At 41.3% G+C, this 25,069-nt stretch overlaps 2 protein-coding genes across 2 annotated transcripts; both read left to right on the top strand.

The window, feature by feature from the left end:
- The first annotated feature begins 1,260 nt into the window (after window positions 1-1,260).
- cry1b (cryptochrome circadian regulator 1b) lies at window positions 1,261-14,184 on the top strand. Its single transcript, XM_010883373.3, has 9 exons — window positions 1,261-2,238; window positions 7,950-8,058; window positions 9,401-9,543; window positions 9,645-9,918; window positions 10,814-11,266; window positions 11,399-11,550; window positions 11,759-11,961; window positions 12,373-12,492; window positions 13,072-14,184. The coding sequence occupies exons 1-9, from the start codon at window positions 2,081-2,083 to the stop codon at window positions 13,155-13,157; spliced, it is 1,698 nt and encodes a 565-aa protein (XP_010881675.1). The 5' UTR covers window positions 1,261-2,080; the 3' UTR covers window positions 13,158-14,184.
- Window positions 14,185-15,270: 1,086 nt separating this feature from the next.
- zgc:153031 (uncharacterized protein LOC557552 homolog) lies at window positions 15,271-20,323 on the top strand. Its single transcript, XM_010883375.4, has 6 exons — window positions 15,271-15,578; window positions 16,235-16,284; window positions 18,141-18,249; window positions 18,370-18,496; window positions 18,996-19,111; window positions 19,274-20,323. Exons 1-6 carry the CDS (start codon window positions 15,478-15,480, stop codon window positions 19,350-19,352), a joined length of 582 nt encoding a protein of 193 aa, XP_010881677.2. The 5' UTR covers window positions 15,271-15,477; the 3' UTR covers window positions 19,353-20,323.
- Window positions 20,324-25,069: the final 4,746 nt, after the last annotated feature.

Genomic DNA, 25,069 nt, shown 5'->3' with positions numbered 1-25,069 from the left:
GGGGGGGGGGGGGCACCAGGAAAACATTTGTTCTGAATTAAAATGCAAGGGCTAATTCCTAGACAAAAATCCTTTATCATTGTCTATCATGATTTGAACCATCCTAGAAGATTCTTACTGAAGGCATGTTCCTATTAAAATCATGCAAAGTAAGTTTAATAGAAATCTTATATGATTGGTTCCTGTAAATGACATAATGAAAGTGCAAAGAGTAACCTATAAGATTTCCACGAAAGCATTTGCCCAATATGCCATGTTCAAAACAATGTGGAAATCAGAAATCTCTTACCTCTGTCTATAGCGCTTTTATTACAAGTGGGAACAGAAGCATAACAAGCACAGGGGTTGTGGGGACCCAGACATACAACACCTGTTATGCCAAATAGTGTCACTAAATTAGTTTAGTCATCAGCACGCTGAGGAGATTTATCTTTGCCTTCATTACATGAAAAACACAAAACAAATTAAGGTCTTCAGGATAGAAAGTAAGAAAAAAAGAATTCAAAGTATAAAATGACAACCGTGTGGTTTCATGTTTCATGTGTGTTACATCCCTATTTTTCTCCACTTGTGTCTAAGTGAGATTAAATTGACAAATTACTTCTGAAGATATTTAAATATTATTTTCTGGAATTGGTCTGAGCCGGTGTAGCTTGTGTGAGATTACTGGGAAGACTGAAGTCTTCAACCTCAGAATTTCAGTATTTTCAAGATGACTGGGAACTCATAAATAACTCAAAAATTCCTTGAAATGGAAAACATTGGGACTATGTCGGAAACTGGAGCAACATCCAAAGCGATTTCTCCAGTCGTATCTACTTGCTTTGCTCCAAGTTCCAGATGTTTTAAACCTCTGTCCTATAGAATGCACATAGAGATCGATAGTTTCAGCCAAAATATATGTTGGGCATAGCTATTGATGTAAGCCAATGTAGCAATAGTGGTCTTGATGATTTTGAAAAATGAGTGGAGGTCTTCACTGTTCGTCCACATTACAGTAAATATGGAGGTGTTAAGATGGAATGCAGATATTTTATATATATTTTTTTTACAATTACCTAATAAATACAATCTCACTAAGGCAGATGTTTGGTATTCACTAACCTCCCCGTGCTTTAACAGACTCCATAAAATAACATTAATAGGAATGTGTCCTCTATCTAGCTCTGTGCCACCAATACGTTTACATAATGTTTTTGCCTTGCCTTGGTACACGTGCTCATCCTGGTTCTTTTCAACAATGACGTGACGCAAACATACTTTTGTCAACAACATGCCACTTATTAAGCTCCTTATTCTGTGTAGGGTGAATTTTTTTATTTATTTTTAACAACTTTCTAGATAATTATGTTGTGTGGACATTTACCGTGTGATACCATCGTGGGAAAAACAAGATAAAGGTTAGCATGCTACAGAAACGTGAGCAAGCGCACCTTGCATAAGGCTTGACGTTAACGAATACGATTGGTCCTCTTCTATCCGCGTACATCATTGGGTGGAGTTATTGGTAAATAATTTCGCATGGCAGATAATGTTGTCCGATTAATATAACAATATCGTTAATTCTATAGCAACATATTCGAATGATATTGGAATACCGCTATTTAAAAATATAATATATCATAGAAACGTTCTACTTCTTGCGTTTTCTTTCATTCACGCGCTGTAACTGAGTCCTTTTGCATAAAAATAGCTACATACGACACAACTACTAGAGCTTCCATTTGTTGAGCTGCTAGGCTAACTAGCTTGCTAGCAGGCCTACTATACTTTTTATTTTACTTTCGTTTTGAAAAACATGTAATTGTAAAATAAATCTTGCGTTGAATATCCTTGATATATATTTGCTAAGAGTGAAGACGTGTCGATAGACTATCAGCATTCAGCTAACCAATGCGACACAGACAGATCAACACAATGGCAAAATTCATGGACCAAGGTTAGATAACTTCGGTAGCAAAACGTATACCGGCAAAGAGAGAGGCTATTGTTTTATCTTTTAAGCGTTTCGTTTTGACGTCACCGAAGCGGTTTCACGAAGACTAGTTCGGTGGGCTTTAAACCAGAGACCGCAGGTAAAATGGTCGTCAACACGATTCACTGGTTCAGGAAAGGCCTACGTCTACACGACAACCCATCTCTGAAGGAGTCTATTAGGGGAGCGGACACCCTTCGCTGTGTCTACATTCTTGACCCCTGGTTCGCGGGGTCCTCCAACGTGGGCATCAGCAGGTGGAGGTAAGGACGTTTTTAACTCGGCGGTTTGTATTGCACACAGCCAACACGTGTAAAGAGCAGTCGCGGATGTAGGGCACATAGAGCATAGCTTTTGTATTCAGAAATATTATTTAATTGCTACGTTTGTGAACTTGAGTTAAATTCTAAACTCTGATGGATCTTCAGCGTGCTTTTTAAAATTACTGTATAGAGAAATCTTGAGCGTCATGTCAATGGTGCCATTCACGCACGTTCGGTCAGTAGGTCATCATCACAGCCCCATGAGGTAGAATCCCCGTTGCTTATGAATTACATTCGTGTGTATTTATATAGTACTGTACCAGTTTTCTTCCAGTTGTGTGTTTATGTAGGAAAACTGAGACAAAATATTCACCTGGCAGTGAGGCCCGACCTGTGTCTGTAAAGTGACTTGTGTCACGTGAACTAATTGGGATGGCGGTTGTTGTCTTGGGGGGAAAAATATAATGGCCTGTTGAGCTCCGTATGCTCTCTGGTCTAAATCTATTCTATAGCTGATGGTCTACTCCCCAAACCTGCACGTTACACAATTGGCGGTTTCAGAAGACATTCCAGCATGTTCATCACTATTGAAAGCATCTGCCTCCTGGTGACTCAGTGGTTCATTGAACATACTGTAGAAAAAAAAACTGGCCCAGTGATTTACCTAAATTGTGACATCAGGGTGTGACATGGTTAGCCCGGTGATTTAAGTCAAGGGTATATGTATATATGTTTGGGAAATGTTATTTTCTTGACTCTTAAAATAATTTCTCATGCGCAGTGACTTACTGTTTTTGTGTTCCTTGAGCCTGCCTGTCAAACACCACTCATTGAGCAGCCACTTCCCTCAAATTAAAGCTGTTCTGCATGTAAACAGTGCTTTTCAGCCGGGACCAAAGGACACACACGCTCCCAGCCAAAGCTGTTGTCAACAGCTAGCTTCTTCTGTGGTGTTATGGCTGTCCCACAGAGAAACAATATAGGAATGTCTGCCACCAACTGTGCTGGAGCTGTGACTTCAGTGCATTAGCTGTTCAGTGCCATCGCTCATTGCTTCTGTTCTTTTGAATGTATTTTCAGTGTGCAGTGAATTCCAAGTGTTCACCTCACACATTTTCTTTCTCATGTTTTGTGTTACAATCTAGAATGAAAACAGATTTAATTGGAATTCTGTGTCTTTGATTAACAACACAAACGAAACTGAAGGTGTTTAAAAAATGTTTTTTAATGTAAAACAAAGCGTCACTATGTCATACAAAAAGTCAATACTTTGTTGAATCAACTTTGGTCACCTTATCTTTTAACTGCTGCAGTGTAGTTAAGTCTGTGGATTTGCGGTAATTTCTTGCTGAAAGGTGAACTTTTTGTAGTCCAAGGTCTCTTGCAGACTGATTCCGCTTTTAGTATTTCTCTCCAGCCATCTAGCCCTCAATCCTAACATGTTTGCCAGGTGAAAAGCGTCCTCATCGCCATGCCTTGATGATCTCAGGGGGAGGAGCGTCCTCATCGCCATGCCTTGATGATCTCTGGGGGAGGAGCGTCCTCCAGGGTTCCACATTAACGATGGCCCGCTAAAGCCCAAGTCAGACGACTCGCGTTTGCGCGCCTTTATACTGCAGACAGAATTCATGGGAATGAATGAAAGCGTACAGACGACCCGTGAGCGCTGAGACCTCAACGGCGCCAGAGCGCTTAAAATTAGAAACCACGTCTATTTTCTCATGTTTAACATTTGTAGGTAATAGAAAATATGTACACTCCCCCAGCCATGACATTATGTAATGCTCCATATTGTTCAGTCTCAATTAAATCCATTTTAGCTCCAGGTTGTAACTATGTGCAAATTGCTGCAGTTCTTGAGGGGTGACTACTTGTGATCTACTCTACAGGAAGTGAAATAGACTGGAAGGGGGCTTTTCATGTTTATTTAAATAATAAAGTTCAGTTCCAGTTTGGAGAATACAGAATGACCTGAAGGCCTTCCCAGTACCTGAGGCCTTGTCATTTATACTACCAAAACAATGTGACTGTTGTAATGTCTTTCATTGATTCATGTTTTGTATAATGCCTGTGAGATTGAAATGCATGATGATGGAAGGACTCTGTGTCATTAGGGCGGTCTTGCGCTTCTTGCATCTATGACCTACATTTCCCGCTTGCTCAACCCCCCCCCCCCTTCCAGCAGATAACCAGCATCTGCGTGGCTGCTCCGTCTGCCCTGTCATTGAGCTGCTCACTGTCCTGGCTGGTCTCTACGGTAGTAGCCAGAATGGAGTGGTGCTGTCTCTGCTAGTAGATGGAACTCCTTATCTCTTAAACCAGCGCCAGTCTGCCAAAAACTATACATAGGCCTGAGCCAAGTCAATGTTAGGTTCCCCGTGTGTGATCTGCTACAGGAGGGGGGCACAACTGGAAGTCAGATATGATTTAGTGTGGCCAGGCCAAGAGGCACCACCTGAAGGGTGCTGTGTGACGGGGTGTCATTGAGCATCGGTCCAGAGGCGGTGAAAAATTAGGCCTAGACTGAATGTAAGAACGGCAGACATTCAAAGACCCTGTATCTGTTATCACGTGCATTCTTTCTAGTATTCCACTGCGTTCACTTTGTAGTCACCTTGAATCACCCGTGGTTTAAGCATGTGCATGACAGAAACAGCTTGCAAGGCTAGCGGTTGCGGTAAGTTGCATAATACATACGACTGCACTTTCAGTTTCCACATTTTCCACCCTGCTACCTTCAGATCTGCTTGTGCTAACTCCTAAAAAAAAAAACTGTTGTGTAAGAGTTCAAAGTAGAGAACAGCTGGTCAGAGTCCTGTGTACTATTAATTCATTTCAATGTCAGTTGAGGAACACAGAATAAAATGCTGCATCTACACTGCTCAAAATAATTAAGGGAACAAGTAATCATTACAATATAAAACCAAGTCAGTTACAATTACACGGTTTTGGTGCAAATGATAACGGGTGCACTGGAGAGGCAACGGCAAGACAACCCCCAAAAAGGGAATGGTTTTGCAGGTGGTGGCCACAGACAATTTCTCCTTATCCTTCCTGACTGATTCATCTCTAGTTTTGTGTTTTGTTAGTGTCCTTGTTACTACTGGTATCATGAGCCAGTACCTGCAGCCCATTCAGGTTGCACAGGTAGTCCAGTTCCTCCAGGATGGCACATTCATACGTGCTGTCGCAAGGTTTGCTGCCTGTACAGTCTAGAGTATGGAGGAGATACCAGGAGATGGGCCATTGCCCTTCAATGGCCCTGTTAGGAGGAACAGGAGGAGCACTGCCAGAGCCCTACAAAATAAGCTTCAGCGGGCTACTGGTGTGCAAGTTTCAGACCAAACTGTCTGAAACTGACTCCATGAGGGTGGCATAAAGGCCCAACATCCTCTAGTGGGACCTGTGCTCACAGCCCAGCACCGTGCATCTCGATTGGCTTTCGCCTGACCACACCAGAATTGGCAGGTCCACCGTTGGCAGCACATTCTCTTCACAGATGAGAGCAGGTTTACACTGAGCACATGTGACAGACGTGAAGGAATCTGGAGACACCTTCTGGAGAGATGCCTGCAACATCGTCCAGCATGACCGGTTTGGCGGCAGTTCAGTGTTGGTCTGGGGAGGCATATCCTTGGAGGAGCGCACAGACCTCCATGTGCTAGCCAACGGTACCCTGACTTCTGTTAGGTATTGGGATGAAATCCTCAGACCCATCGTCAGACCTTATGCTGGTGCAGTGGGCCCTGTGTTCCTCCTGGTGCAGGACAATGCCCGGCCTCATGTGGCCAGAGTGTGTAGACAGTTCCTGGATGACGAAGAAATTAATGCCATTGACTGGCCCTCATGTTCCTCAGACCTGAATCCAATTGAGAACCTCTGGGATGTATCGGTGCATCTGACACCGCCAAGTAGCACCACAGACTGTCCAGAAACTCACCGATGCCATGATCCAGGTCTGGGAGAAGATCCCCCAGGACCACCATCTGCCGTCTCATCAGGAGCATGCCCAGACGTTGTCAGGAGTGCATATAGGCATGTGGGGGCCATACACACTACTGAGTCACATTGTGTTGCCGTGATGAAATTCACGCAGGTTGGAACAGCCTGTGATTTCAATTGTTCACTTAGATTTTTGGTGTGAGTTTAAATCCAGCCAGTTTGAATTCATTGACTGTTTTTACGTCATTTTGTTTTCAACGGATTACTGGTAACGTAAAGGTTACATTACCAGGGTACATTTTCTTGAATGTTAAAACTTTCTAATAAATGTTTTGTAGGAATATTTCATATATTATTAATTCTGAGTATTTTGATGATCTAAACCTTAGTATCTTAACTATTCAATAGAATGTTCACAAATATAAAAGGTCCTTAATGAAAATACACTTCAGTCCACAAAAATATCATTTATTTCTTTTACAGTACTGACAGAAAGAGAGGAAAAAAAAAAACACATTTTGTGGTTATTTATTGGCTATATGACAATGAGAACTTCTATGTCAAGTTTACGTCACCAGGGCTCTTAATTTCAATTTTCACATTTTAACAGTTTCACTAACTGTGATTTCCAATTGATGGCGCGCTCTGTCATTCTTTTGAACTGTGGACTTTGATGTGGGCTGAGTGTGCCCCCTGCTGGCTCTGTCATGTACTGCAAGGTAGAAATGATGCAGGTTCCATGTTAACTAATTCGATGGTTCCATTGAGGTAGCTTATCCATTGGATGTTTTCTAATTTGAACAGTTTTAGGCTAGCAGTTGTGGACTTTGCCTTTTAAAATGGGTGTCAAACAAACCAGAACCCATGATGGCAAAGTTATATTACAACTCTGTTAATAAAGGCGTAGTTTGAGATTTTTTACAATAGCCTATTGTATATTTTCTTAAATTTAGAAAAAGGTGTGATTTGTTTAATTTATAATTGGTATAATAATCTGAGCTTCACTGTTAATGTGTAATTGCTCCTATACATTCACTTTGGGAACTAATGTTAAATAATCTGATAGTGAATTTGTTTTTCTTTCAGTACTGCTAGATTTTTGTCATTATTTATGAGGGAAATATGTAAAGGCAATTGGTCTGTACATGGACCATTTAGCCAAGCTATTCAGGAGGAAATATTGTCTCTATAAAATCTACCTGAATAATGTTGGCTGCTTTGAGAGAAGTATCTTTTTTCAATTTATTCTCTGCTTCACATTAATTCCAAAAGCCTTGTTGGTGTGACGGGAAGCCCTTTGAAATATAGCTACTATTCTAAATGCTGCATCATTGAACCATTGCTCATATGATGGATGTATGGGTTATATCTTCACTCACGCCTAATGGAAACCCAAACGTCATGTGATCTTGGGATCCTCACTAAAACAAATACCATAGCTTACTTTTGTCTACCCAAGGACACTGAGACTGTTGAATTTACCTAGTAAAACACAACATTGAGAGAGAAGAGGGAGCATAGGAGACAACTGAAGATTTTAAAAACATACCATTGTTGATCAGGAGCCCTCCAATCTGTGTTTGAACTCCAGCTCCTTCTGCATCCTGTTCCACGATGACTGGAGTAGCAAAGCTAAACGCTTATGTACCAGACTGTGCTGTTGCATTCTTCACATGACATGTAAAATCCAGTTTGTCACACCTGTAGCCTTTCTCTTTTGTGAGACACTGTAAGATTGTCTAATGGAATCATGTTGTGTTTAATTCCAGGTTTTTGCTACAGTGTCTGGAGGACCTGGATGCCAGCCTCCGGAAACTCAATTCTCGTCTGTTTGTCATCCGGGGCCAGCCTACAGATGTTTTCCCCAGGCTATTCAAGGTACAGTTAAAACACAACTTGTATCTGAGGTAAACCCATTGCAGTTACTGTACGGCACAGTGACTGTGTACTGTACACCTGTGTCTCATGAAAGCACAGCATGTCCAATAGATACAGTCTCACATGATTCAACTCGTCTCAGTTACTGTATCATACTTTCACTCTGTCATTTTGGATTAAAGCCCTGGCATGATTATGGTTACAATTGTATATCAACACTTAAATTATATGTTTTAATGTATAGTACCAGTCAGAAGTTTGGATACACCTACTCATATTTCTTTATTTTGGCTGTTTTCCACATTGTATAATAATATGTTCAAAGCAGCCACCCTTTGCCTTGATGACTGCGTCTTCACATAGTCTTTACACCACCTTGTCAAATCAAGTCTAACAAGTGTCAGGCTCTAATTCAACAGTGACAATACCCCACCCATGTTAGTGTAGCATTCACAACCCACCCATGTTAGTGTAGCATTCACAACCCACCCATGTTAGTGTAGCATTCACAACCCACCCATGTTAGTGCAGCTTTTATTGGCTTACAAACCGGCCTGGTAAAAGGCAGGAGCTGACACGCCCAAACCTGTGTAGTGGTGCTGACAAATGGAGAAAAGAAATGTGGGAAATAGAAAAGCAAAAATAACTTGACACCGTCTATATTTGAGGTCCTGTGGATTTCCATCCTAGAAATCACATGCACTGTGTGATTAAATACAAAACAGGTTAACCCATTTAAATAAAACAAACCAAGCACTATCAGGCAATTCATTCCCAGGATGTTGTCCCTGTCTGATGTGTGTGTGGTCTGTGTTTTCGATCAATCATTAGCTAAGATATGGTTTAATGATAACAGATATATATACCCCGAAATACAGATCTTTCCCCAAAGCATTCTCAAAACTTAAAATGTAGGTATACTTAGCAGAACGAAGGGAGTAAATCCATCCTTTATTTTGTATGGATTAGAAGCAGCTGTAGACTCTCTCACCGGAACATTCCTCGATAACCAGATGAGCCACAGAAGGGAAATGACACTACATTGTTCTAAAAGTCTTCTTCTGGACCATCACCCCCCAGTCGCCTGTTTAGTCACTGAACATGAATACAGGTTATTTAGCCGACACCGTTATCTAGAGCAATGTAGGTTTCACTGTTGTTCCCAAAGACGACACGCTTTCATTTTTCTGACCTTGAGACTAGATCTTGAATCCTTCCAGTGACTGTTCAGTGAATGTGAATGATTTCTTACTTCTGTTATGGTCTGACCTTACTACACATCCACCCACTTTAGTCGTTCCAAGTTAAAGCTAACCGTGTCCCTCACACTCTTGCTTCCCAGGAATGGCAGATCAGTCGGCTGTCTTATGAGTACGACTCCGAGCCTTTCGGGAAGGAGAGGGACGCTGCGATCCGGAAGCTGGCCAGCGAGGCTGGGGTCGAGGTCACCGTCAAAGTCTCTCACACCCTTTACGACTTGGACAAGTGAGAGATCCACACACGCGCTTCAGTGACATAGTCGTGGCTGATCCCATCATGCTAGGGTTGTGATGTGCTGCATTCCCTCTGTCTGTCCGTTTGTGTAGGATAATTGAGTTGAACGGAGGCCAGTCCCCTCTCACCTACAAGCGTTTCCAGACCCTTATCAGTCACATGGATCTTGTGGAGATGCCCGCTGAGACCATCACCGCTGAGGTCATGAGGAAATGCGCCACGCCCCTCAGCGACGACCACGACGACAAGTTTGGCGTGCCCTCCCTGGAGGAGCTTGGGTTTGAGACAGAAGGCTTGGTTACAGCAGTATGGCCGGGAGGAGAAACTGAGGCCCTCACTCGTCTGGAGAGGCATCTGGAGAGAAAGGTGAGGAGTCCCTTCTTTATTTTTACTGGGAAAACTGACTTCGACCTAAACATTTAGAAATCAAAAACATACATGTTAGAAAAACAATGAATAATAAAAAAAATTATCAAGCATTCAATTCCATGAGTGGAAGGGTTAGCATTTGAACAGTTTGAACAGATCCGCTGTATCTCTATCACTAGCCAATAGTCTCTCTATCACTAGCCAATAGTCTCTCTATCACTAGCCAATAGTCTCTCTATCACTAGCCAATAGTCTCTCTATCACTAGCCAATAGTCTCTCTATCACTAGCCAATAGTCTCTCTATCACTAGCCAATAGTCTCTCTATCACTAGCCAATAGTCTCTCTATCACTAGCCAATAGTCTCTCTATCACTAGCCAATAGTCTCTCTATCACTAGCCAATAGTCTCTCTATCACTCACTAGCCAATAGTCTCTCTATCACTCACTAGCCAATAGTCTCTCTATCACTTGCCAGTCTATAGAGTGAGTTACATAACTTTTGCTCTTCCAACCTATTTTTGAGGTAAGACACTCAGGAACTTTCTGCCGGACGACCTTACATACAGACATTGACTTCATAGAAGGGACAGATATTGTTTGATGAGTCCCAGCGCACTGAAGTATATAAGAGACAATGACGTGTATGAAACTTTGTTGTAGGAAAAACTATTACAGAGCAGTACTGGGTCATTCCTGAACACATTTGTTTTTATAGAGCAGTTCTGGGTCATTCCTGAACACATTTGTTTTTACAGAGCAGTACTGGGTCATTCCTGAACACATTTGTTTTTACAGAGCAGTACTGGGTCATTCCTGAACACATTTTTTAGTGTCACATTGCTCTGAGGTAAATGACACATTTCCCTTCATGGTCCTCTCCTCTGGTCCAGGCGTGGGTGGCCAACTTCGAGAGGCCCCGGATGAACGCCAACTCCCTGCTGGCCAGCCCCACGGGTCTCAGCCCGTACCTCCGCTTCGGCTGCCTCTCCTGTCGCCTCTTCTACTTCAAACTCACCGACCTCTACAGGAAGGTGAAGAGAAACGGCTCGCCGCCGCTCTCGCTCTATGGACAGCTGCTGTGGCGTGAGTTCTTCTACACCACGGCCACCAACAACCCCCGCTTTGACAAAATGGAGGGCAACCCCGTGTGCGTGCAGATTCCCTGGGACCGAAACCCGGAGGCGCTGGCCAAGTGGGCCGAGGGGAGGACCGGGTTCCCCTGGATCGACGCCATCATGACCCAGCTGAGGCAGGAGGGCTGGATCCACCACCTGGCCCGGCACGCCGTGGCCTGCTTCCTGACCCGGGGGGACCTGTGGATCAGCTGGGAGGAGGGCATGAAGGTCGGTACCACGCTCCCCACCCCCCACCCCCCACCCAGCAATTAATTCAGTGTGTTTCATCGGATCCAATCCTCTCCTCTGGTCTAGGACCAGGTCATACTAATATTCAGGTTATATCTAACCTCCTGTCAGGTGTTTGAGGAGCTGCTCCTGGATGCCGACTGGAGTGTGAACGCCGGCAGCTGGATGTGGCTGTCCTGCAGCTCCTTCTTCCAGCAGTTCTTCCACTGCTACTGTCCCGTGGGCTTCGGCCGGCGAACGGACCCCAACGGAGACTACATACGGTACGTCTTCGCACGCCGTTGTCCACTGCAGTGTCACGTTTACCCAGTGTGCTTCACTGCAAAAGGGGTCTTCCCTGAACTATTTGACCCCAGTGTTATTTACGTTCCAGTGACTAGACATTGAAGACGTGCGTAATGCTACTTTGTGATTCTGGATGTTGTAACTACTAGAAATGCAACTAACTGTTTCGGTGTTTGGATCTTCTAGGCGGTACTTGCCCATACTGAAGGGCCTCCCAGCCAAGTACATCTACGACCCGTGGAACGCACCCGAGGGTGTGCAGAAGGCCGCCAAGTGCGAGATTGGCGTTCACTACCCCAAGCCCATGGTGAACCACGCCGAGGCCAGCTGCCTCAACATTGAGAGAATGAAGCAGATCTACCAGCAGCTGTCCTGCTACCGAGGCCTGGGTGAGCACAAACAAACTGTTATTCACAAAGATTAGTTTAGTAGGAATGCTCATCAAGGATCCTGGATCAGTTTCCTATGCTGAGATGGACTGTGAATTTATACAGTGGCTGTTCTCGTTTTATTGGTTTGTTTTCAGTATCAAAGTTTCTCTTTATGGGTGTGAGTTTGGTAGACTAGGGATTTGTTTACACTGCGGGCCTTAATGCTTAAATCAGTAATGTTTTTCAAATCCGGATTACTGAGCGACCAAACAGCTGACCCAGTCATGTGTGTTGTTCAGTCAGCAGCATGTACTGACATCACTACGTTAGTTGTCATAGTAATGACACATAGTAATGTCATAGTAACGTCATATTAATGACACTTTTGTGCAGTGGTGTAGGTTGATTGTGTACTTCTACCTTTCACAGGGCTACTTGCGACAGTGCCTGCTAATTCTAATAATGGTGGAAACAGTGCTGGGGGGATTCCAGTTCCAGTGCCAGGACCCTCGCCTGAGGAAATCCACAACGATGGAGCCGTTCAAGCAGGTTAAGAGCCACCTACTGCCACAGAGAAACTTTCCCTTTTTGAAAGATTATTGTTAACCTTAATGTTTCTGCCAATCTCATTTACAACAGGGGTAGGACAGATTGATCTCATAGGACCTTTCACATAATTTTACTTAAGATCATATTACGATCATAAGTTGCACATTGGAATTGTTAAAAAAAAAAAGTGTGTGTGTCTCAAAGTATTTACATTTTAAAATGAACGTCAGCAGCAATCAGATTGAACAAATTATAATTTGTAACATTCTTTATCCTTTAAACTGAACATTGACTTAGCGGGGTCAAGGCCTGTAAGCTGAGGTTGTCAGTGGAGTGAGTGTGACCTCATGTTGACCTGACTGACTTCCTGGTTGGATATTATCAGCATTTGGATAAGGTTATGTCATCTCAGCTGACAGTCAGCATGCAACTCCTATTTAGAGAACGTTGGAAATAATGTAAATAATAATGTGTTCAGATTGAATCGACATGCCAGTTTGGTCCTGCCCTTGAGAAGAAACTGTCTGTAAGTGGCTCAGTGGGAGAAAGTATTTTGAAATGTAATTGTTTTTGAATCAGGCAGAGGGCAGTTTGCTGTGAAGCGCCGCAATGAGGACCTCATACCTGGCGTCAGCAGCAAGGCCCGGAGGCAGACCAGCAATTAGTCCCTGAAGAAGAGAGGAGGGGATTTCCTGGATGTTAGTCGCTCTGCATCTGCTTCCCTGAAACATTGATCACACTAGCAGCATCACTCAATTGCACACATTCATTACCATTCCCTGGGTTCGCCACGCAGAACAACACACTGCAACGTCCAGCTGCAACAGCAGCACTGCAAAGGCCAGGCAAATGATTTGGAAATGGGTGTAATTATGGTGCACCGAAATGCAATCACGCTGTTGGTGTGATCGAGGCATGACGAACTGTACAAATCTACCTCATCGGTGTGAGCAGGAAGTGATTAGACGAGGGTCGGCTTCAAGCGTCTGATACTGACCTCTGACAGTGGTCTGTCACGTTAGCTGGCTACACCAACATCAGGTCCCATGACGAGAGCTGGTTGCAGATTATGACTTTAAGCCTCCGTGGCGAATTTCAAACCCGTAACTCAAATCACAAGCCCATCCACCCCTTTCACAAGATTACTCCCAATATCTACTTCACAACTCCAAATCTTCTTGTATAAAATGTAAAGATATGAATGTTATCACCTGATACTGAAAATGTGCTAAGGATTTCAAGGCACAAGCTGAAAACACTGAGGGTTTTGTGGTTTGAGCCTGGGGGGCATGTTGTGGGCAGGATGATGTACAGTCCCAGCCATAGAGAATGGCATCTGCCTCAGTCTGATATCATTAACCCTGTATAACCTGGAATTGAAAGTCCTATAGTTATTATGGGGTATAACGTGGCCTTCAAGTGCTGTAGGAAATGTAGAAATACAGTGTTCTGAGCAGCATTCAAAGACTATTTAGAGGTGCATTATATATTTTATAATTTTTTTCTCTATTGCCCTCTGTAAAGTTAGGAAATTGAATCCTGTCTGTCTATAGGTGAGCAATTTCAACTCAGAATTTGTACAGTAAGAATTTGATATTGTATGTTTTGTTATATTCTTTCTGGTGAAGTTATTTTTGTATATTCTGATGTTTTGACTTCTTTATGGATCTAATTAAAATATGAAACTATTAACACTGTCTTAAAGTAATATTTATTATAGCCAACAGTTTTTGTTATAGCAAGGTCATGCAAATATCGGCTTTAAAAATAGTGAGTTACGAAAGGATTTTGCTTTGTTGAAAACAAATCTTCCACTTTTTTGCATTTTTGGTAACACTTTTTGGAAAGTTTTTAGAAGTCAGTTAAAACACTCAATATTTTGACTAACTAACCTTAAACCTCATCCAATTCCTAACCCTTACCTAACACATTCAAAACATATCCCTAACCTAACTTGGCAAGAATTTGCCTTGTTTCTTCATTATTTGTCTATGGTATGAATATCTGTAAAACGTGGAGATGGTAATGTTGACGATATAAAATCTGATTTTATTTTTCAAAGTGATTTAGATTTTAAAATGATTCCCTATATTAGTCTACCAAGTGAAAGTGAGCAAACAATTTTTGTATAATTTTTTTTTTAGGCAATTCCATTTATTTCCACACTGGCCAGGAAGACCAGGGAGAAATCAATGTATTAGTATCAAATCCAAACATTGGCATATTCTAGCCCGTAGCCGATAAGAGGCGCTGTTCACCTGTATTTTTAGATAAACAATTTTTACAAGTATTATATTATGACAAGTTGGTCACTTTTAACGTGAATAAAGTAATGAGTTTCAGCTACATACAATTTTTGCTTACACACATACTTATATTTATGTATATACAGGCCTATATATAATTAATGTTTTGTAAGCACTCCGTTGCAGAGCTTACCAAGCATTCCCGAAAATACTCACTGTTAATCAGTTATGCATTGTCTATGCCCACATGTCCCAGATTGTGCGGGACAGTAAGGCAAACTGTCACAGATGTAATCTACAAAATAAAATACTATACAGCTACGCCTAGCATTGGAACACAATTGCATCATAACACAGAAAATAAGATTATTGTTGAAATTCTCTGACATTACAATGCAAAAAAAATCTAAAACAAATCCCGTGTGTAGCACCAGTGATCTCAACCTCAATTTAAAACCTTAACAGCCCCTCAGATAATTTTGCATCGAGAGCGGAACCAGATGTTGTCATGCGCACATTCTACAAACGCATCTACAAACAGATCATTCTACAAATGGTCCGACTGTCATCGGGGGCTTTTGGGTCATACTCGGTCGGTAGAACAATATAATTATGTACAATATACATATAATTTCCCTAATCCATTATATCTGCCAGCGTATCTGAATGTGTTATATAAATACGTGTAGAGAGGTAGTCAGTCAGTTTATGTTATTTGCTACCTACAATTCTATCGACGATGTGTGCGGACAAATTAAAAACAAAACCTTTGAGGGTCATCGCCGCTGCTTGCTCCAACATGGGATTAGGGAAAAATGGAAAAATGCCATGGCAATTACCGTAAGAGATCAATTCCCTTTTATGTAATAGATTTTGTTCTAGGCGATGTTTAATGACATATTTCAAGTTTAACCTGTTTATCCATGCCAACTTCTTTTTCAGATATGTCATCCTATTTTCAATTTATTTAAATGTGCTTTGGTGCTGCAGTATAGGTACGGCTCGTAGATACAGTTTTAGAGTTAATTATCTGTAATTATGCATATTATGCGAATAAATCGGCATCGTTTTGTATTTTCTAGTTGGGATACGTGAAACAAAGTTGGTTAAATCTCTCTCATGGATGCTGAATACAAGATTTTATGGAAACTGTCCAACCGTTCATGAGGAGTAGTGTTTTAAAGTAGTCTACCAAAGGTTATTGAAAATCGCGAAACATACATGGAAAATCTAATGGAAATGTCTAATTTGCCTTGATATGGTGACACCATGGGAAAACTGATGAAACCCGGAAACACTGCTTGAAGCTTTAACGAAGCCTACTTGAGATTCTTGGCACTGCAGCCTACATTGATACAATTAATTAACAGATACAACAATAGGTCAAACTGTATTTCAATTTGAATACTTTTTTCTCTCAAGTTCGTGGTTTTTGTAATGGTTTATGTACATGTTTAATAATATTGGTAAAATCATTTAAATTATTGCATCCACAGAACAGAATTCAAATTCTTCTTGGACACTACCACCAAGGTCTCTGAACCAGGTAAATTCTATTGATTTTCATTACTTCTAAAATACGTTTAGCTGGGGATTCAAATGAATACAAATTCAGATTTGAAAGTTTGAAACACACTCTTAAAAGTAACTACAACCCCTGGATTTGGACACATTCGAGTTAAATTCCAACGACATTCATTGAAAAGGGTAACCCAATATAATGAACCACACACACGCACAAAATATGTATGCAATTAAAATGAACCAAAATGCAATTTCCTTGCGTGGAAAGAGTAAGTACATCCTTATCTTTACCTTTTAGCATGGCTAAAATTAGAATCAGGTGCAAGTAATTAGAAAATCATTAGTGTACAGTATTTTGGGAGGGACCAGCCTTCCATAATGATTAGAAACCTGGTCTGCTTTGGTGTTAACCATGTGAGAATGTGATAACATGTTGTCATGATCAAGAGATCCAACCACATCCCTCTGAAGAGACATTAAGGCCAAAGAGTGGGACGGGTTACAAAGCCACCTCCAGACAAAGTACATGCAGTGTCCTCCATAAGTAGAGGGAAAGCCAAAATAGCTATTGTGGCTGTGAACTGTGGGCATAGGGGCAAAAGTACTGACTGTCATCTCTTATTTCTGGCTGTTTCAACACATTTTAGTTTTCCTACAAAAAAGAACAGCTCTTTGGGTCATCGTCCTGTTGTATTGTGAAGCGCCGCCAAATGAGTCTGGGGGCATTTTCTTGTACATTGGTGGCCGTGCTTCTCCACACTTCTGATTCATTCTGCACACTTCTGATTCATTCGGCACACTTCTGATTCAATCTCTACACTTCTGATTAATTCTGCACACTTCTGATTCATTCTGCACACTTCTGATTTATTCGGCACACTTCTGATTCAATCTCTACACTTCTGATTCATTCTGCACACTTCTGATTCATTCTGCACACTTCTGATTCATTCTGCACACTTCTGATTCATTCTCCACACTTCTGATTCATTCTGCACACTTCTGATTCATTCTGCACACTTCTGATTCATTCTGCTGCTGCTATCATTTGTAACATGATCAATAAAGATGAGTGAGCCTGTTCCAGAGGCAGCCATGCAAGGCCAGGCCACGACAAAACCTCCACCATGCAGGCCCGTGCCATGACACACTACTAAAACATGTAAGCATTTAAGTGGATAGAAATAAAAGACAATAGTATGTACTTTTACCTCATATTCACAGTTTAGTCGTATTTCATATACCTTGAGTGCATTTCTCTTTGTTGCCCCAATACTTATGGAGAGCAATACTTATGGAGGGCAAGTTAGCTAGGCCCTGAGGCCCATCATTGAGTCGACCATGAATTCCATACCGTACCACAAAATTTTGGAGGAGAATGTGAGGCAGTCTTTCAAAAACTGAAGCTGAAACAAACATGGATCCTCCAAGTGGAAACTTGAAGCAGGTCCAGCATGCAAGAAAGCCAACAAACATGATATTCAAGCAGTAATGTAAAGAGTGGGCAACAAGTCCTCCCTGTAGATGTAAGAGACTGATCGACAGTCACAACAAATGGGTGTAAGATTTATTTTTTTGCACAATGAAATTGCATCTCTGATGATTTTTGATTATTAAAAAAAGATAATCTTTCACTGGGATTTACCTTCATCTGTCATTTGTGTTGAAGATTACATATTCATATGGCCAAAAATAAAATCATTTCCAGGGGGTTGACTTAATTTTCACAGAACAGGTACTACAACTTCATTTTCTTATTATTCAGGCAGTTATAGTAAAATAATTACTCTAAGAAACTACATACTCTAGGTATTGGTCCAAATTTACTTTCTCTTTACTATGTGAGGGTGAACTTTATTTTTTCCCCTCATTTCACAGGGAAGGTCAACCTGATGGTGTGGGGCAAGGGCTGTTGGTTCTCCAACCCAGAAAGTCTGTTCTCCTTAATGCCCAATGTCCAACATGTTGTCCTGAGTTCAACCCTGCGGTAAGCCCACAATCACTGCCAGTCAGTCCACAAAAGGATTCATATACTTTCAATTAATAATTCTGTTTCGGCGAATAATTTCACTCTATTTTTTTGCGGGTGTCACGCACTCCTCTCCAGCACTGTCCCGAAGCACGCCCACTTCCTCTGTCAGGATTTTGACAGCAGTGTTAACCTGGCCTCGCTGCCACCCCTCTGTGAGCTGGTGGAGACAGTCTGGGTGGTGGGTGGGCCACGGGTCTATCAGGTAACATGTCTCTTTGTGGGTGATAGGACAGTATGACATGGACCACTGTTCATTAAGTCCTGATCTGAAATCAGTTTCCCTTCATAATGGATGAAATGAAATCTTAAATTTACATTATTCATGCTGTGTGCACATCTAAAATAAAGTTTTATGCAACATTTGAATTTAACAGTGTATAATTACATTAATTTAAAATTCATTTTACACATTGAGCTAACTTACACAAAGCTAACTTTCTCTGTGGTGTGGCAAATTCAAATTCATTGTTTGAATTGAATTAGTTTCTGAATTAACCTCAATCCAAGTCACAGTGATAGTACTGACTATGTCCCAACTGTGTGATCATTTGCCATTAGAAAAATAATGTGTAAATACTTTAATGTGGGTTTGGTTAAATCGAGTCCTAAATGGATGAACATTTATTCAGTGGTTTATTATAAGAAAGTCAAACCACTGTATCCATCCATCCTGAAACTCACAACTTTTCTCTTGTCATCAGGAGGCACTGATGCATCCAGGGTGTGACCTCATCTATCTTACTGACATCATGGCTGACTTTGACTGTGATGTATTTTTCCCGCCATTTGACCGAAACATTTTTAGGAAACAAGAGAGGTAAGAAAGACAGTTTTTCTCCCTGCTGTCCTGGCCTTGACAGTGCAGCACTGATTTAATTGACTATCCAGCTTATGTTCTGATCAACTAAGTCTTAAAATGTATAACCAAGTGTGAGACAACCTGTCTAAATTGTCCCTTTTTTCCATAACATCATAATAGGTTTCCTGGAGTACCAAATACCATTCAAGAGGACAATGAGGTTCAATTTAAATTTCAAGTTTTCAAGAGGGAGCTCTAGGAAAATGTGATGATTTTGAAACAAACTGTACTTAATGAATTTCAACAGTATGACTATTATTTGTATCTGTTTGTGTTTGTAAACCTTGTGGTTTCAATTCTAACTGCTGATTGGCTGATAGCCCTGGTATATGAGACCGTGTTCCACAGCAATTACATCACATTACTTTTTTCTGCTCTAAATTTGTTGGTAACTGGTTAAGAGCTTTAAGGTATCTCTGGGGTTTGTGTTATAATCATTGTTGATATACCACGGCAAAGAGATGTGTCCAGGCACTCCGCGATGTGTTGTGCCTAATAACAGCTCTTAGCCGTGCTTAGCCAGCACTTATACTACACCCGCTCATGCCCTATTGCTTGTATTACAAATGTCACACTTAGTGAGGCTCACACATCAGTGAATCAGACGAGTAACGTCCTCTAACCGTCTCATACCACCAGTGAATCAGATGAGTAATGTCTATTAGCACAGTTCCAGAACACTTGTGAATCAGATGAGCCATGTCTATTAGCACAGTTCCAGAACACTAGTGAATCAGATGAGCCATGTCTATTAGCACAGTTCCAGAACACTAGTGAATCAGATGAGCCATGTCTATTAGCACAGTTCCAGAACACTAGTGAATCAGATGAGCCATGTCTATTAGCACAGTTCCAGAACACTTGTGAATCAGATGAGCCATGTCTATTAGCACAGTTCCAGAACACTAGTGAATCAGATGAGCCATGTCTATTAGCACAGTTCCAGAACACTAGTGAATCAGATGAGCCATGTCTATTAGCACAGTTCCAGAACACTAGAGAATCAGATGAGCCATGTCTATTAGCACAGTTCCAGAACACTAGTGAATCAGATGAGCCATGTCTATTAGCACAGTTCCAGAACACTAGTGAATCAGATGAGCCATGTCTATTAGCACAGTTCCAGAACACTAGTGAATCAGATGAGCCATGTCTATTAGCACAGTTCCAGAACACTAGAGAATCAGATGAGCCAAGTCTATTAGCACAGTTCCATAAAAAAAAAGATAACTAGATGAGCCATGTCCATCCTATATTCTATGACAATAATGATTCTGATGAGCTATTGCCATCAGCACGGTTCCATAACAATAAAGAGCCAGAAGAGCCATGTCCATCTGCACGGTTCCATAACAGTATTGAATCAGGTGAGCCATGTCTTTCCTAGCTCCGCATACCGAAATCATACTCATTGTAGTTTTACAATCTTAAGTTGAGTAGTGATCAATGCTAGCAGGATTTGAAAAGGATTACCTGTCCGGATGTCTGTCCCGTATAACTGCTGTACTTCAGTGGGGCCTCCAATATATGCTACAATAAAATGTTTCTGGAATGCAACCTACAACAGTTTTACTCAACAGAATCTTTGCTAGGCCACCACATCTCCATATTTGACTGGTTAACACACCTTGCTCGACCTGAGCTGAAATTCCTTTGAGGAAAATGGCATTGGTTGTATTTTAGAAATGTGGTTTTTTTTGGGCCTCTGAATGGTGCAGTGGTGGAGTCACTGCCTTGCCGTTAGTAGCATCAAATCGAAACCCGGGTTTGAATCCTGCTTGCGTATTTGCTCAGGGGTCCTGCAGTCCAGTTGGACATTGGCCGCCCGGGTTCGAGGGGTTAGTAACCAAATGTGGTTGCCGTGCCTTGTAATGCTCTAGCAACTCCATAAGCAACTTGGGCGCCGATGAAAAGTACTTTAAGTGACCTAGAAGGAGAAACACTGTTTTGTAGTTTTTGTACCAGTAAGTCATTTTGGATTATTTGTTTACATATTTTTGCAGACAAACTTCGTTGCTAGCAGATCCCTTTACTGTGGAACATTCCTCGGCTTGAAATGGTAGAACTAGAATGAAACATGAATTGTGTCACTTGTTATGTTGTCATGTACATGTCAGGTGTTTCAGTCAGATGAAGATGGTTCTTGTTAACGCTCCTAGCACGTTAACGCTATAGTGTGTCTTACTATCACGTATATTTACAAACAAAGTCAGATTATCAATATATTGAATATTTTGGGGAATTACGATGATCAAAATAGTATAAGTGTCACTTATACATGAGAATGTTAAAGTAAATTCTTTGAATATTTTCCTGTTTTATTTGTAATATTTTTTTTGGATGGTGATAAAATCTTTAAAATGCCTAAATAAAGTGCCGTTCAATTCTTCAACTTGCATCACATTAGCCTTTTTGATCACTTGTTAATCAATAAATATTACTTTAACTCCATTCTTCAGTTAGTGACCCACTAGAAATAAATAAATAACAAGACATCTTAGTCCCTAGAACCAATTGCCGTTTTGTCTCCCATACTACAACCATTACAATGCAATCTAACACCTTATTAATGAGAGGTCAAATGGAAATGGCCAGACTTGTGAAACTGACAGAAAGGCCGCAAATACCCAAATAACTAGTATTTACAAGAGTAATGTGCTACAGTGGGCATGTGATCACCAAAACTAAATGAAAATTAAGATTGGAAATCCTTGCCTGGTCTGACATCTCAATTTCTGCTATGGCTAGCAGAGGGTAGGGGTCAGAATTTAGGGTAAAAGGCATGAATCCATCTATCGTCCTGCCTTTTGTCAAAGTAACAGTTGGTGTAGGTAATGTTTCCATGGCACATATTAGACCCCTTAATAACAACTGAGCATCATTTTAACGCCACAGCGTACATAGATATTGTGCATCCCTTTTATAGCCACAGTCGGCCAATTCAGAATGGATCCTTCCAGCAGCACAAGTATGCATCATCTCAAAAAGCTCCACAAATGTGGCAGTGACTTCAGTTTACTCCAATAGCCTGCACTGTCCCAAGATCTCAGTCTTATAGATCACCTTTGGGATTAGGACGAATGGGAGGTTTGTAGCGTGTTTGACCCACGTGATGCTGCCGTGACAGCACGGACCGAAATCCCTGAGGAATTCATCCAGCACCTTGTTAAATTAATGTCGCAAAGGGTTCAGTCTGTTCTTGAGGTGAAAGGGGTTGTTGTACTTTATTAACAATTTAGAAAAATGAAACTTCAAAATACCCCTATTTCAGACCAAACCAAATTCAACTAACGGAAACCAACAGAAATGTCAACTCACCGTTTCTGTTATTGAAATTGTTCTGTTACATTTGTGGAGTTACAAGAAGACTGTCAGTGTCTAGTCTTGATTCCAAGCTCTGCATTTGCCATGGAGGTCTACTGTCTGTGTTTGTTAATATGAAGACCAAAGAGATATCAATGAGTCAAAGCAAACCACAAACCACTCATGTTGGTTCTTCTTGTACACAGCTCCCTTGACAAGGTCCTAATAAGGGGCAGTTGTGCAGGGGCAGGGCCATCCCAGCTTGTCCGAAGCTTTCTCCATGGGGGCAGTTGACTGTGTTGTTATTCAATGGGTGTGAGCATAATTGTGCCACAGTTTGGAGTTTGGAACAGTCTTAAAAAGAATGAAAGCACTGGTGAGCTTAGCCATTGTAAACAGCTTAGTAGGCCACAGAAGACATCTATCATGTGTGACCAAAGAACGCTCACTATAATGAAGAAAAATAAACTCATGGAGTGTTCTAGACAGATCTGCTACCATCGGTAGAAGACTTCACCAGCAGAACTACAAAGGCTACACTGCAAGGTGCAATCCTCTAGTTAGCCACAAAAAACAGGTTAGGTTACAGTACTTAGAAACAAGCGAAGAGAGATCTCCACACACTCAGGATCAAGGCAGGTTACAGTACTTAGAAACAAGCGAAGAGAGATATCCAAACACTCAGGATCAAGGCAGGTTACAGTACTTAGAAACAAGGAAATATAGATATCCACATACTCAGGATCACTTTCTGGGCACCACCATCGCCCAGTACCTCAAGTGGGAGCTGAACATCACCTCTCTTACAAAGACAGCACAGCAGAGGATGTACTTCCTGCGGCAGCTGAAAAAGGTAAACCTGCCAAAGACAATGATGGCGCATTTCTACACAGCCATCGTAGAGTCCATTCTGACCTCTTCCATCACCGTCTGGTACGTTGCAGTGCATCATCAGCTCTGCAGAGAGCGTGCTTGGCTGCAATCTGCCGTCTCTACGCGACCTACACACCTCCAGGACACGGAGGCGAGTGGCAATGATGGGGGCTGATCCCTCTTACCCTGGAAATGGACTATTCAGAGCTCTACCCTCTGGCAGAAGGCCACTCTCCACATACACACAACCCTCAACTGGACAAAATCTTCTCCAATGTGAAGCAAGGTGGGTTTTTCATCTGAAGACCCTACATCCCCAGGGTCTCAGTGAAGAACTCGACCATACGTGTTTTCTCTAATCTGTATATTCTAATCTCTATTTCATTGTCCTTGCAGTTGGTAACTACAGCTCCGGAAAAAATTAAGATACCACTGTACATTTTTCTTTCCTTTCCAAAAAAGTTGAAAAGGAAAGTTTTGAGTGAGGAACAGAAGTGTTCAATTTGCAGTGGTCTCTTAATTGTTATGCTTTTGTTCCTCACTCAAAACCTTCCTTTTTGACCTTTTTGGAAAGGAAAGAAAAAGGTGCAGTGGTCTCTTAATTTTTTCCAGAGCTGTATGTTCTATACGTTGGGAATTATTTTTGCTATATGCATTATGCTTTATAAATGGTATCTTTTGGATGCCATTATATTTCTCTTAAGTGTGATGTTCCAACTGATATCTTTGACAGCCAGTGCTTAGCTATGTATACTGTGGTCATTAGCTATGTATACTGTGTGCTCATTAGCTATGTATACTGTTCTCATTAACTATATATACTGTACTCATTAGCTATGTATACTGTGCTCATTAGCTATGTATACTGTGCTCATTATCTATGTATACTGTGCTCATTATCTATGTATACTGTGTGCTCATTAGCTATGTATACTGTGCTCATTATCTATGTATACTGTGTGCTCATTAGCTATGTATATTGTGCTCATTAGCTATGTATACTGTGCTCATTAGCTCTGTAAACTGTGCTCATTAGCTATGTATACTGTGCTCATTAGCTCTGTAAACTGTGCTCATTAGCTATGTTTACTGTGTGCTCATTGGCTATGTAGACTGTGCTCATTAGCCATGTATACTGTGCTCATTAGCCATGTATACTGTGCTCATTAGCTATGTAGACTTTGCTCATTAGCTATGTTTACTGTGTGCTCATTGGCTATGTAGACTGTGCTCATTAGCTATGTATACTGTGCTCATTAGCTATGTTTACTGTGCTCATTAGCTATGTATACTGTGTGCTCATTAGCTATGTATACTGTGTGCTATGTACTATGTAAACTTTTTTTCAAATGCAGCCTTGTGGTTGTCCATGGTGATTGTAGAGAACTTAATTCCTTTCAACTTTTGTGTCAATCAACCATCTTTCTATAAAGGGTTTTTGTCGCACATTCATGTACAGCACTGATGAAGGCATGAAGCCGAAACACTTGTTTTAAATAATATTTCAGCATGGATTAAATTTCAGCTACATCTCAACCTTTTTTCCCCCTTTTCAATGTCAGGAGTGCAAGTATTTTGATAATCTTGCATGTATGACTGCCACTGAAACTGTCTCACTTGTCTTCCTTAATTATACATCAGCAGGAACATATATTCTAAAATATACTGCTTTTCTGCTAAAGTACATGCAAATGCCTCCAATTCATTGGATGGTGCTTAGTCAAACAGCAAGATAATGAC

This window comes from Esox lucius, chromosome 19 (genome assembly GCF_011004845.1).
Source record: "Esox lucius isolate fEsoLuc1 chromosome 19, fEsoLuc1.pri, whole genome shotgun sequence".
Lineage (NCBI taxonomy): Eukaryota > Metazoa > Chordata > Actinopteri > Esociformes > Esocidae > Esox > Esox lucius.
Note: the sequence above shows the minus strand (reverse complement) of the source record. Positions and strands in the feature narration are given on the sequence as shown.

Excerpts from the sequence above, each read along its gene's own strand:
- zgc:153031 (XM_010883375.4), top strand. The coding sequence starts at position 15,478 with ATGTGTGCGGACAAATTAAAAACAAAACCTTTGAGGGTCATCGCCGCT. Across the intron at positions 16,285-18,140 it reads CACCAAGGTCTCTGAACCAG|GGAAGGTCAACCTGATGGTG; the intron begins GTAAATTCTATT and ends CTCATTTCACAG. Across the intron at positions 18,250-18,369 it reads GTCCTGAGTTCAACCCTGCG|CACTGTCCCGAAGCACGCCC; the intron begins GTAAGCCCACAA and ends ACTCCTCTCCAG.
- cry1b (XM_010883373.3), top strand. The coding sequence starts at position 2,081 with ATGGTCGTCAACACGATTCACTGGTTCAGGAAAGGCCTACGTCTACAC. Across the intron at positions 2,239-7,949 it reads GTGGGCATCAGCAGGTGGAG|GTTTTTGCTACAGTGTCTGG; the intron begins GTAAGGACGTTT and ends GTTTAATTCCAG. Across the intron at positions 11,551-11,758 it reads CCCAACGGAGACTACATACG|GCGGTACTTGCCCATACTGA; the intron begins GTACGTCTTCGC and ends TGGATCTTCTAG.